At 38.5% G+C, this 13,208-nt stretch overlaps 1 protein-coding gene across 6 annotated transcripts in view; it reads left to right on the top strand.

Annotated features, from left to right (window-relative positions):
• Positions 1–12,109, top strand: part of KIAA0930 (KIAA0930 ortholog) — a 137,864-nt gene extending 125,755 nt beyond the window's left edge. For 4 of the 6 annotated variants that reach the window (XM_067559358.1, XM_067559356.1, XM_067559360.1 and 1 more), the window contains 4 exons: positions 522–684; positions 3,587–3,742; positions 6,566–9,677; positions 11,421–12,109. In XM_067559358.1, the coding sequence (XP_067415459.1) occupies positions 522–684; positions 3,587–3,742; positions 6,566–6,606 (360 nt within the window). In that variant the 3' untranslated portion in view covers positions 6,607–9,677; positions 11,421–12,109. Of the gene's footprint in view, positions 1–521; positions 685–3,586; positions 3,743–6,565; positions 9,682–11,420 lie in introns of all 6 variants that reach the window. The other 2 variants (XM_067559357.1, XM_067559359.1) reach the window with 2 other exon arrangements.
• The last annotated feature ends 1,099 nt before the right edge of the window (positions 12,110–13,208 follow it).

The following is a 13,208-nucleotide window of genomic DNA, read 5'->3' as shown; positions in this document are numbered from 1 at the left end:
CCTAACTTTTTAATTTTAAGGTTGATTTGTTTTTATTGTTACCCAAATCAGTTTATAAATCTTTTTTTCTAGTTTTCTTTCCTTTGAATGAGGGGCTTGATAGACAGCCCTGAAGAATGAAGACCTCTCTTTACTCACAGCACAAATAGCAGCAGTGTCAGTGTCCACGGCCTCCACCTTGACAAACACTTCTCTGGGTGCAGGGTAGTCCAGTCACTATGTGGCTCATTTGCTTCTTGAGCACTGTGCTGAGACAACCAGTGAGCGTGCCAGTTGCAGTGGTGACTTTTGCAACATGCACATTTGTACACTGCTAGTCCTATTGAGACAACCAAATGAAAGGATAGTTCAAACGAATTAATTCAGGGAAGTCCCAAGGCCTGTGTTATACAGGAAGTCAGACTAGATAGATCGCAGCGGTCTCTTCTGGTCTTAGACTCTATAAACTCATTATATAGAAGCAGAAGTCATCAAATCAAACTCTGCCTCCAAATATTTTTCTGTTCCTATTTTCCTTTTAGGTCACTTCCTTCAGCACGCCACCGACCCCAGAGCGCAACAATCGGCCATCCTTTTTCTCCCCATCCCTCAAGAGAAAAGTGCCCCGAAATCGAATTGCTGAGATGAAAAAATCCCACTCGGCAAATGACAGCGAGGAATTCTTCAGAGATGACGACGATGGTGGTGAGGGAGATTACATCAGAGAACCTTAGTGGCCTGCTTAGGACATAGAGCTCTGGAAAGGGATCAAAGCTCAGATTTTTCAAAAGGGCCTAAGGGACATAAGCACCCAGCTCCATTGTAAGTCAAATTCATGAATACTGATTTTCACTGGGCGCCTAACTCCTTTAGAAAACTTTTGAAAATCTGAACCTTACTATTTCTACCTGCTTCTAATAATATCTTCCTTTATCTGGGGAAAAATTGAGAGAAGAGAGTCCTTCATTTCAGGTGCACTTTCCAGGACAATAATGTACAATAAACTCATTGTCAAGTTCTCTGAATATCTTGATAATAAATGCCTGTTCCAAAGCTGATTGACGTCAATGGAAAGGCTTCCATTGACTTAATAGGATTTGGATCAGGTCCTAAGTGTACAGTTAAAAAGTCTGATATTACTAACAAATTGCATTTATGCATGTAATGATTTAACACTTCATACAGAACTTAGCATTTCTTATCTCTCCAATTCCAATTAAATTAGACCTGGTTATTTAATGTGAAAAACTAAGATTGATATTGAGCCTCATTCAGAAGATAGTAAATTAATTCAATCACATTATTTTCCAGCTCATAATTTTATAATATAAAAACTCAGTGAAGAAAGTCAAAACTGTTTTTCATATTCAAAAATGTATTCAGTAGGAAAGCCAACAAAATTAGGCCCCTATTGATATGGTAATAAGTAAATACAAAAGTGGTATTTTCTAGGTCACAAAATGTTAATAGAAAAGACCAGTCACTTATTTTATATCAATCGAATTTCAATTAATTTAGATCAGATTATCCAACAAAAAACCATGCAAATGAAACTCTAATTAATATATTGGCAAATATGTGCAAATACATTACTTCCTAGATCAGAGTTTCGAATAAAAAACAAACATAAAAACATTCTATTTAAATTCTGTGAAATAAAATCAAGGAGCTGATCTTCATGTAAATTCTTGAAATGTTCATCCACAAACACCATTTCCCTCTTTTCCCTTAATTTGACTATTCAAAATATTTACTTCATCATAATCATAAAACATATACTTAGCATTTTTGACTAGACAAAGTTTAGCACAAAAACCAAGGCCTCAATCCTGTACTGTGTAGAGAAAACTGCCATGACTACGCAGAGCCCCACTGACTTTGATGTATTCCTCCTGCATGCTACATCCTATGGGACAGGAGCCTATGGGACTAATCCTGTTTAACTTGTTGATTATAATGCTTATTATGATATCAGTGGGACAAGTCTCATAATAGACTTTAAGGTCAGATCATGATGATCTATTCTGATTTCCTGCACATTGCAGGCCACAGAACCTCACCCACCCACTCCTGCAATAGACCTATAACCTCTGGCTGAGTTACTGAAGTCCTTACATCTTGAATTAAAGACTTCCAGTTATAGAGAATCCACTATTTACTCTAGTTCAAACCAGTAAGTAACCTGCAGAAGGCGAAAACCCCCTAGGCTCTCTGTCATTGTCACCAGGGGAAAAATTCCTTCCTGACCCTAAATATGGTGATTAGTTTGACCCTGAGCATGTGGGCGAGACCAACCAGCCAGACACCTTGGAAAGAATTATTTCCTGTAACTCAGAGTAATTCCCAATCTAGTGTCCTGTCTCTTGCCATTGGAGATATTTGAGGATTCTGAAAGATTGATGTCCAATCCTCTAAGAACCCCTACTTTTCCCTCTCCCTTAGTTTGCAGATGGGGAGCAGAAGAAAATGTGCATCTTAAACACACTTTTGCTATTTCTACTTTTTCCTCCCCCCCCCGGAGATTTTATTCAATCAGAATTTAATCCATTAGATGTGGGGTAAAGTTTTCAGTAGCATCCAAGTCATTTTTGAAAATGTGTTAGGCTCCTAAGTCACTTATATGCTTTTGAAAATTTTATCCAAAATCTAATTGAATTGCATTGGTCTTTTGTCCCTATAATGCTAGATCTATGTATGTTTGGGTTTTCTAAGGCATCTCTTGGAATGGTATCTGAGTGGGAGGGAAAAATAGCTTTATGGGCTGAACACCTCTAGCTCTGACAGTGAAGAGGAAAGATGAGATCGTCTTCTCACATCCTTTGTTCTAGATGTTGCTGGAGTGGTCACTGCTACGCATTTCTCTACTGTTAAGGCCTTTGGTTCAGATCTGGTGGCTTTGGGTTCTGAGAACAACTCCCAAAGTTGGGATTTCAAATACCAACTTTTTGTTCAACCCAACCTTTACTTTTAATCACAGTTGTTCCTTATTAAGACCCTGTTGTTCCTTTGAGAGCCTGTTTTTGGAACTATAAATTGATAATGTAAAGAAAGCCATATGGCAGGGGATCCCCAAGCTGTGGTCCATGGAACACTTGATGGAGGTGTGCACTAAACTGGTTCATCACGTAGTGCTGCTTCTCCTGGCTTCCAGGTGTTGATCTTATTAAGAGAGCTAAAATACATTAATTTCCACATAAATAATAATTGTACAGGGATAGTCTATGATCAAGAATGTTTTGAATGCAACATGCTAGAAAAGCATGTTGTAAGTTCCACACTGATGGTGGACTATTGGAGGATAATAGCTTACTACTCCAACCAGCTAGTGGAGTTAGCTCAAGTGATGATGATATTATATGCTGAGCCAGATCTGGCATTCAAATGCTGTTTAGGACCCCTGCCTGATAAAAGTGTATCAATGACCTGCTTAGAATTCAGATCTAGATGATGATTTACAACCCCCCTCTCCCACCACCACCACACTTGAGTTACTACAATCCTATTTGTGATGGGTTCTTTTTAAGATGAAACTGATGTCTGAACGTTCCAGGGACAGGATGGATGAAAAGCACAATTTCTTTACGATTATTGTCTTCTACTTTGACAGATCTGCACAATGCTTCGAATCTAAGGTCACGGTCCTTATCTGGAACAGGACGGTCTCTGGTTGGCTCATGGCTGAAGTTAAACAGAACAGATGAAAACTTTTTACTCTATGCACATTTAACCTATGTCACTTTGCCACTGCATCGAATTTTAACAGGTGAAAACTTTTAGATCTTCCCAGAAATACTGAAAATGTGCTAGTCCCCAGGTGACACATACATGTGAGTTAGCCAGTATCTTAGGGTTCCACTTCCCATAAAACTATCAAATCAATATTTTGTTTGGCTTTTTTCCCCTATATTCACATCAATTGAATACCACCCAGCTAGTTGACCTCTATCACAGCCATGACATAGGCTTTCAATAGTGGGGTTGGACACCCTTCATACCTTTTGCTTTTGACAATCTATGTAGTCACTCCAAAACAATCCCCTCCCATTGCACCATTTTCGTTGGATTTTTTATAGTCATGTAACTTGATATACAAGGTAATATACATACACCAGTGTACAGTTTTATATCCAGCAAATTCCAGTCTGTCTGGTAAAGACAGAGGTAATGCTGATGGGCTGAGAGAAACAGCTGGAAGGTCTGCATTTCCGCCATCAATTGTGGGAGTATAATAACTTTTTGATGACAAGTCTTGCAATCTAGAGTTCCTATAGGATCCTGGGCTGCTTCTGGATGCTAGAAAGCAGCAGTGTTTAGGAGTTCTTGTTTATGTCTGTCTAGAGGCCGTGACACTTTTCTTGATGCAAACCTTATTATGCCCTTTTCAGTTCCAGATTGGAACATTGTAATGCCCTGTCCATGAAAGTACCCTTTAAGACCACTTAGCAAGTTCCGACAGTGCAATATTTAGTTGCTCATTTACTTAATGTTTCATGCTAGAGTACAACTGTGCTCCACAGCCTATACTGGCTCAAAGATATTTTCCAGGTGCAAACTAAGGAGCTTCTTTTGATCTGGGAAGGTATTTACTACTTGAGCCTCCTGTAACTTAGAATCTGTCTCTTTCTTCATGCTCCAGTTCAGCAGTTGAAATCACCTAGGACATGTGAGCTGATAGGTCCTAGATTGGTTTGTCTGGGTGTTGAGCTTTCACCTAATGAAATCATTTCTTGTATTAATCCAGTAAAACCCAAATTAGTTGCAATTCTGGGAACATCTATTTATCAGGCTTTTCCTGTAAGATGGCTTGAAGTGGGTGGACTTGTAATAGGGAAGCTTTTATTATTACGTGTTCAACTGATGTTGAAAGAGGGAACTGATGTGCTTAGCATGCCTCCAGTTACACTATCCTAATATAATAGCTTGCAACTGTGCTAGTTTTCATGCAGGGATCTCAAAGCACTTTACAAAGATGCATCCATATTAGACCCCTTTTACAGAGAGTGAAACTGAGGCAGTGACAAACGCTTTAGATAGCAGAGATATATATGGCTATCATTTTGCCCTTTCCTTGTATACAGGGATCAGTAATTCAGAATAAAACTACAAAATCACGTAGCCTTCTTATAGTAAGAATTGGTCCCGCATAATTAAAAGTAGGCTCTGAAGAATATTTGAGGAAAATGGGTAACCATAGATACAGATTTATCTTAATGAATAATTATTTATTTTTATTATATAAAATCAGCTCTAGGTGGTTGAGAATGTGTTTCTGCTACATATCTGGAATCTTCAAGACCCATCTCTCTGATTGTAGGGATTTTGGAATATATAGAAAATGTATTGTTTGTTCTGGTATTTGATACTTATTTAGTTGGGTGGCATAAATGCCTCCATCCTCAAATATTTGCTGATCGCTCACACGCCCTTCTGAGACTCTGTACAGGAAAATGTTTAAAAGGCAGGTTTACAAGAATCGGTGTCTACATCAGATCACAGGTAAACAGAATCTATATATGTGCCAATAGTCAGCATTTCAGCACTGATGAATCCGTCATGTGGGGTAGCACTGGGGGGGGGGGGGGGGGGGCAGTGTTTTGCTGTCTTTGGAGATGGAAAATCACAGCTACAGTGATCAGAGGGGGAAAACTGGATAGAAAGTGGTTTCATTGTTTACAGGTGTGAATGGGAGCCATGAATGGGAGCCATGAATGGGAGCCATGAAATCCATACTAATGCCTAACTTTAGCAACTTTGTGCAAACGTATTTGATCTGCCTCCTAATTATGAAATATAAATCAACCCCTCTTCTATACCAAGTAGCCCCATATAATCTTGTCATTTTTTCTGTTGCCTCAGAAAGGAAAGACTTGAAGCCCGATTTCCAAACATTATTAAATACCTCCAGTGCCCATTTAGGTACCTAAACACAGATTAAATTGTCTGCCTTTCAGTGCCCAATGCTCAAAAGCGCTCTTCCAAATTAATGTTTTGCTAGACTAGAACAAAGCAAAAATGCACCAAAATCCTTTAGGCTTTATCTGTAACCAAGACCAGCAGACGAAATCCTATCAATGTTTGTCTCTTTCTCTGTGGTTTCAAGAAAACCAGATGCTCCCTTGCTGCGTGAGAACAGAATTCGGGTGCATTTCTCTGTGTCAGCAAAGGCTTGTTTTGCTACAGTAATTTCCTGGTGGAAGCCCCATCGCTAATTCCTTGGAAGATTATTCCACTGTCTAACAATGTCATCTGAAAGGATCCCCATACCACTACACCTTTCCTATCAAAGGACCATACCACTATAAAAGCTGTACATGGCATCAATTGTCATCTCTTGCTGATGGAACATAGCTCTTGTTTATGACCACATAATTAGTACACAGTTAGAACAAGAAATTAATATGTATTTGGTAATTTATCATGTGACAGTTCTGCTTTTTAATCCCCTTCTGAATTAGTGTGAAAACCAGTTGACTAATATGCAATCCATGATTAGATCACTTGTTCCTCTTACTTTTTGTTTAATAATTACAACTTTTGCCAGACATCCTCAATGTTTACTGTAACTTGTCTTCCCTGGTCTGTCTAGATATACTGGAAGTGCGGCAGAAACCAATTCTGATGACATAGCAGAGCGCTGGGCACTGCCTTGGAATTTTGCTGCCAAGTGCCTATCCATGATGGTTTTCTGTGACAACGCTACCATCTAGCGTCAGGAACATAAACCTACACAGAAAAAAGGGAAGTCTAAGAATACCAGCCAATCCAAGTGCCTCTCTCTTCCTTCCTCTGCTGTCATACACCGTCTGAACACTAATAGTACATCTCTTTATAGTGTTCTGACTAGAGGACTTTCAAAAACAAAACCAGAAGGGGCTGTGTTTGAAAACAAAATCAATGCTTTATGAACAATTTGTTACTGTTTACTTTATAACTGAGAAACCAACATGTACAGAACATGTTGAACTTTATATTCTTTGAGAGAAACAACTTTAGGATTTCATAATGATGTACCAATGAATCTTGTTAGACTATTGTCCATGTTCTCCTTGTGATAATGGCTTTGCGTGCATGTGTTTTGGGATGAAAGGGACAATAGAATAGTTTATTAGTGAGAAGGGTTAAGGAAAGAGATGCAACAAAGATGTGTTGCCATTTTGGTATGTGCAATTGGTCAGGATGCAGCTAAAATGATGCTTTCAATGTTCTATTTCTGTTGGTGTATCATTCCTGAATTCCTAAGACAACTTTATTCTGTGACAACCGTTTCCCCATCTACCAAAGAACAGTGACCATTCATGCTCTAGAATGATCTAAGGGAAAGAGCCAACATAAGAAGGGAAGAAAATGGCTGCTCTAGAAAACCTGTAGTTCAGTTCCAGTAGAGCTGTTTATAGATATTTAAGAGTAAACAGAGAACATATAGAGAAATGGGAGAGCATAACTAGACTCTAGTACCAAAAACTTGCAAGTTCTTCTCCTCCTCCTGCAATCACAGGGTCTTTTGTCTAACTGGAGTTCTCCTAATGGAAGATTTTGACTGACTCAGCAATTTCACTGGCTTCCACATTTGTTAGATTCTGTGATGATTCACTGTACTTGAGGCACAAAGGGTTTTCTTTAAAAGTCAAGCTTAAGTATAGTTCTTCTTCATTTCAGTTACTTTTCAGAGACCTTGTGGGAGGTTTGTATTGTGTGCTGTGTTTACAAGTAATGCATGTTTTTTCTAAATAGCAGTCTTGCAAACTTCTCTGGGAATCTGAACGTTCAATTAGTAAATATTTTTGCAACCAGCCTTCAGTTAACAATTCTGGTGTGGGAGCTCCGCATATAACGTAGTTCACTTTCTTAGCATTGCAGAGTCAATGCAGTAAAAGGCAAAAAGTGTTAGAAATTTCACTAAAGAGAACAGAGGAGACTCTAAAATACACACAGGAAAGAGATCAGTTGAGAGAGCAGATGCCATTCTTAATTACTTTTCAGGGCCTATCTGTCTCTGCATGTAAACAAGCCCTCATTATGTAATCACTCACTCCATGGTTACAGTATGTAACCACCTGCACTGCAGTTACCAACATGGCATGTGCTTACAGCCTAACTGGTTTTTCCCTTAACCTTTTCCCAAACTGCTTTGTTGTATTCTCTCACTAGTATCAGGTGACTCAAGTAAAGCTTTCAGCTTCATTTCTGCCCAGAATCCATGCAAATGACTCCACTACAATTTAAAGGTAGACTGTATCTTTATTGCTCAGCCCAGCATGATGGCTCCATCTGGTAAAAAGTACTTGTCAGTCTGTTTATGGTTACACTTTAAACTTAAATTAGAATACACATTATTTAAGTCTAGGGCTGGAAGAAGTCAATTTTACGCAAAGTGATAGTATTTCTAACATGCAGTATGAGCACACTACAAGAGATGCTAGACCAATTTCAAATTCACTTTAGCAAAATATTTCAGTTTTAAATAACTCATTAACTATTAGCGTTTATTTTGTTGGTGCTAACCAATATTACTGGAGATTAGAGCTTTGGTCCTCCAGTCCCTGTGTCAAGAACTATACCCCTTAAGAGAGCCACATCCAGTCCTTGTTTTAATACTCCTAAAATGCCCTTATTCTGTACTTTCATACTGCTGGGCTAAGCAAATCAATGCAGTTTTTCTTTAAATATTCATTGCAGGGGGGAGGGAGAAGAGAAAGAACATTTGTTCTTCTAGAGGCAATTGGTACATTTGAATCAAACACTCAAGAGATTAATAAATATTATGAATAGAAAAATTTACCAAATTGGAAATGTGATTTAAGCATCTGAGTACTGCTCTGGTTGCAGCATGTTTCTCCCCTCCCTCCCCACCAGGTTGACATCATCAATATGGTAAGGAGCCTAAATTCTCATGGGCTGGAGACCCAAACAGCTCATGCTGTGTATGTTTTGAGAATAAATGGCAAACGCAGCATGATACTAAACTAATCAGGAATGTTAGGACAATTCTAGGATAAAGCAGTGCAAGTTCCATAGCCTTACGCAAGACATACTGTCTGCTGTATTATATCTAGACCTGAATTTTGGTAATGTCTAGTTTTTAAGCAGCTGCGAATTCCTAAGAAAGTCAGCCAGTCATTTTGATATATTTTATACTGTGTTAACAGATCTGCCACAGGCACTCTGAAAGAAGACAGTCAATTTTTTAACCAGCAGCAACTGGCTGTAAATTAACCTTCCTGGCCATCCACAAGAAATACAAATCAATTTCAATGGAATGTCAGTAGTTTCTGAGGAAACAGCTAGATGTATCGGACTCTAAAATGGCTCTTTTAAAAATCAGAAGCAGAGTTCGCTGTACAGCTCTAGTCAGTGGTTTTCTACTATCCAGGGAAAAGTTTAAATATTTTTCATGAAATGTAATATTCCATATTATGAGGGTTTTGGATTTTTTTTTTTATTAAACCCTTAGAATCCAAACCTACAGTTCTCACAGGCAAGAATCCCAGTGAAGTTAGCAGGAGGTTGGCCTAAAGTGAGGCTGGCATAACTGGACCTTTAGCGTATTATTGCACTACACTATATAAGAGTGTTAGGTGGGAACCCCTGATCTTTTTATTCGGAATTTTCTATCGTGTAGCTCCGCAACGTTAAATAAATGGATCTGAGCCACTACTGGAATTAAAAACTACCAAGGAATGGACTGAAGTGTTGTTCAGGTCTGTAAGTATACCTTGTAGACTACAAATAAGAGTAAACAGTGTTTAGTTTGTTGCTGCTTCAATAGTCAAAACAGTAACTGAGCAATCTTAATTATGTATATTGAAGCTTGACAACTAGAATGGAAGTTCTTTTAGTAAAAGAAAGCACTATGGTTAACAGGAGTAGGGAAAGCTTTGCTGCTGAGGTCCATCTGTTAATCAATTTATTATTCTTGTTTGGGCTGATAGCTTTTTCCATTGTGTTGCACAACCCCCACCACCTCCAGAGAGCTGAAATTTGTCTCATTGATCATCTTCAGGGTAAACTTATAGACAGATGTCAAATGCAAGAGTGTAAGAAGCTTTTCAACCTAAACAGATTTAACAAGAGCTTATACCTTGAAAAGGTAACATTAACAACATTCTCCTAGATCAATTATATTGTATTAGCAGGTCATGCTGTGCCTTAAAGACCACACTGTATGTAAAATTCCATTCAAAGTTTTGGCAATTCCCCCCAGCCGCCACAGGATGTCTCCCAAGTCTGTCCAACCTCTTGCATATGTCACATCATTGACAGAGACCATTATTAGAAATGAAGAAACTTGAGCAGTCTTGGTTCAGCTAGACTTTGAGTGTGAGTTCACATTGCTTCTCATTGGATCCACTCAAACTTGAGGCAAAACTTGACTGAGTCAAAGCCACATGAACCAACCTCAGTTTGCACAGCTTCTGTTCAGAACCATCAGTCAGTTCAGCTTGTTCACCATGGCAAGCGTGGTAGGGGAGCCTCAAGTTTTGCATAGGTTGAAGTGTGGTGTGTCTGTATCATGCTGTTATCTACAGCTGTCCATTTACAGACAGGATGCAATGGTCTAACTGGAGGGCTGTGGATATTCCTCGAAAAAGAGGGATAAATTGAGTTTGATTTGCTAGGGGAGATAACACAGTATACTTAGATTTCAAAAGTATCTTTGTACTTCTATTCAGTTCTGAAAATTAAGGCCACAACTGGATCCATGTAGCCAGAGCCTTATTTCCATGCAAAGTGAAGTCAATGAGGCTGTGCAAAGAGTGCATGTAAATCCCCTTTGACATTGCTTTCAGCCAATCATTGTAATGTTTTGCTTTCCAGTTGAATCTATATCTTGTCATCTACTTTTTCTTGTCTAAAATCTTCCTGTTAAAAATAGATGCTGGCTGAAACTTTCAAAAGTACTTAAGTCCCAGCAACAGTCAATGGGACTTTAAAAGTTCTTAAAGCCATAGAACTAAAGTACTTTTGAGAATTCTTCTAATACTACAGGGACAGCAGCTAGAAATGGTGAATTTAACTGTACTGGGCAGGGCTGGCTATTTCCTATGGACCCACCCTATATGCATTAGCAAATGGTCCTCCTGACCTCCACAAAGTTGTGACTCAAAAGCATTGGAAATTGGATTCACATTTGTGACCCCAGTCCACAGTTATCTGGGGCTGCCCCACCTTGTATTATTAAATATGACTGAACCAGACTATATAGAAATCATGTATGTGGAAAGTAAGTAGAATAAAACCCCCCTAGAGAGATGGCTAACTGGGTAAGGTGCCTGAACACCAAATCTTAAATGTAAAATACTGGGTTTTTTTTCATCAGAACGTAACTGTAGAAATGCTTGGTCAGGATAATCTAAGGCTGCTATGTACCTGTACAAATATATTTTTTAATGAATTTTAACCAACTAACACTTGTATGGTTTTTTTGCCTCATTGATCATTAGCATGGAGTGACGGGATCAACTGAAAATCATGCTGGCACTGTAGCTGAGCCCTGTGAACAAAGAGCAGTGAGAACACCTTTGTGCACCAAAAAATCCTAATTTTACTAACTGCATCATGAAGAAATTGTTGGATCCAGCAGCCAATAAACAAAAACTTCTTAAATGACCATGTGTTTTGTTAATAGTATTTTCTTTGTACTGTATCCTATGATGATTGAGACTAATATGAATTTATTTCCAGAACATTACAAGTCTTCATATTAAGCAGCAAGTTAGAAATTGGTTGGGATAATCTAATGTGAGAAATGTAAAAAAGGTCCACCAAATTGGCAACTATCTGAAGATGAGTATCCATTTATTGTTTAGTTTCATTTGTCCTTGAGTAAAAGAGGTACACCTTCTGTGATTAACAGTGGCGTCTTGTGTGATCACTTGATTTTTGGGAAAGGGATGGGAAAATGTAACAGTTTTAAAAGGTTTTTAATATTTTCAATTAAATACAGTAAAACTTTTAAAATTTTCCTTGTAATTCTCTGGCTTAATGGCTACGTAACTCATTTATCTTTTTGAAAGTTTAAATGGAATGTAACATGGAGACACTACTAGCTGGAATTTTTCTTTCCTGACAAGTTCAGGTACTTTGAAAGTCTCCACATGATGCAGCATTATTAAAATGAAATTATCTCTTGGTTGTGGTGTTAATCTGAAGTAATGTAAAAGATCTGAGTTGTCCATTTGGAATTAGTGTGGCAAGAAGCTAGAGAAATTAAGTCCTCCTTTAGGCAAAATTGGAATTGTGTTCAATGTCATCTTTGTTGATAATAAGGAATACAAGGTGGGGTTTTTACCCCTCATTTTAATTTTATCCTTTTAAAGCAACTCGGATTAGATTTTAAACACTAATTTTGAAGTACTAAGTATTTTTATTACCTGTGGTAGTGCCTCCATCCTGAATAATCAGAATTTTGAAAAGACAAGGCCCACCACAATACAGCCCCTGTCAGACAGCGTGTAATGTAGCATCCATGCACAGCAACACTTTACTTGTGTGAGAAGAGGTGAAGAGTAGTGATCAATTATTCAACTTGAAAATTGGGGGTGGAAAAGAGAAGGGAAAGGGGACACTTTAGGTAATCCCACTTTTTTTTTCTTTACTTGTGGTCCTTTGTGTTTTGCCAAAAAAAATCAGAAATTTAGTGTTTTGAATCTCCTGGAAAATGTAATCTTTCTGACAGGGGGAACCCAAACACTTATTCCTAGCCCTCTGGACCCTAACAAATTATTTAAAACAATCCATACCAAAGCTAGCCAACTATCAGCATAAGACTACAAACCACACAGTGGAATTAAGTTTTCCAGCAAGCAATGCAAACCAGCCAAGATAAATGCAATCCTCCCTAAAGCCCTAGCACAGAGGTAGTTTTTGCAGCATGCCCTAACAGTCCATAGTTGGGGGCTGCCAACAGGGCATTTAAGCCTTTGGTGCTGAAATAGCTCTTATCTCTTGTAAGAAGGGGAGTCTAGCTGAGTGTTTCTGCTGACTGGCGTATGACACAAGGAAAGAGGCCATCTTTCAGCTAGGGAAGTCCAAAACCATTTAAGGCTTTATAGGTCAAACCTTGTACCTTAAATTGTTCAGAAGCCAGTGGTCAGCCAATGCAGATCATAGAACACAGGTATTATATGCTCCCAGTGATGTATACTGTTTTTTAATAAGAAGGTAGATGCATTCTGTGCAGGCCTCATTTTCCAAATGGATTTAAAAGAACCCTCCCTGCTCCCTGTCCT

This window comes from Emydura macquarii, unplaced genomic scaffold (assembly GCF_026122565.2).
Source record: "Emydura macquarii macquarii isolate MOO-44397 ecotype Brisbane River unplaced genomic scaffold, CSIRO-AGI_Emac_v2 contig_2205, whole genome shotgun sequence".
Lineage (NCBI taxonomy): Eukaryota > Metazoa > Chordata > Testudines > Chelidae > Emydura > Emydura macquarii.
The sequence above is the reverse complement of the archived record's forward strand: the minus strand, read 5'-3'. Positions and strand labels throughout refer to the sequence as shown.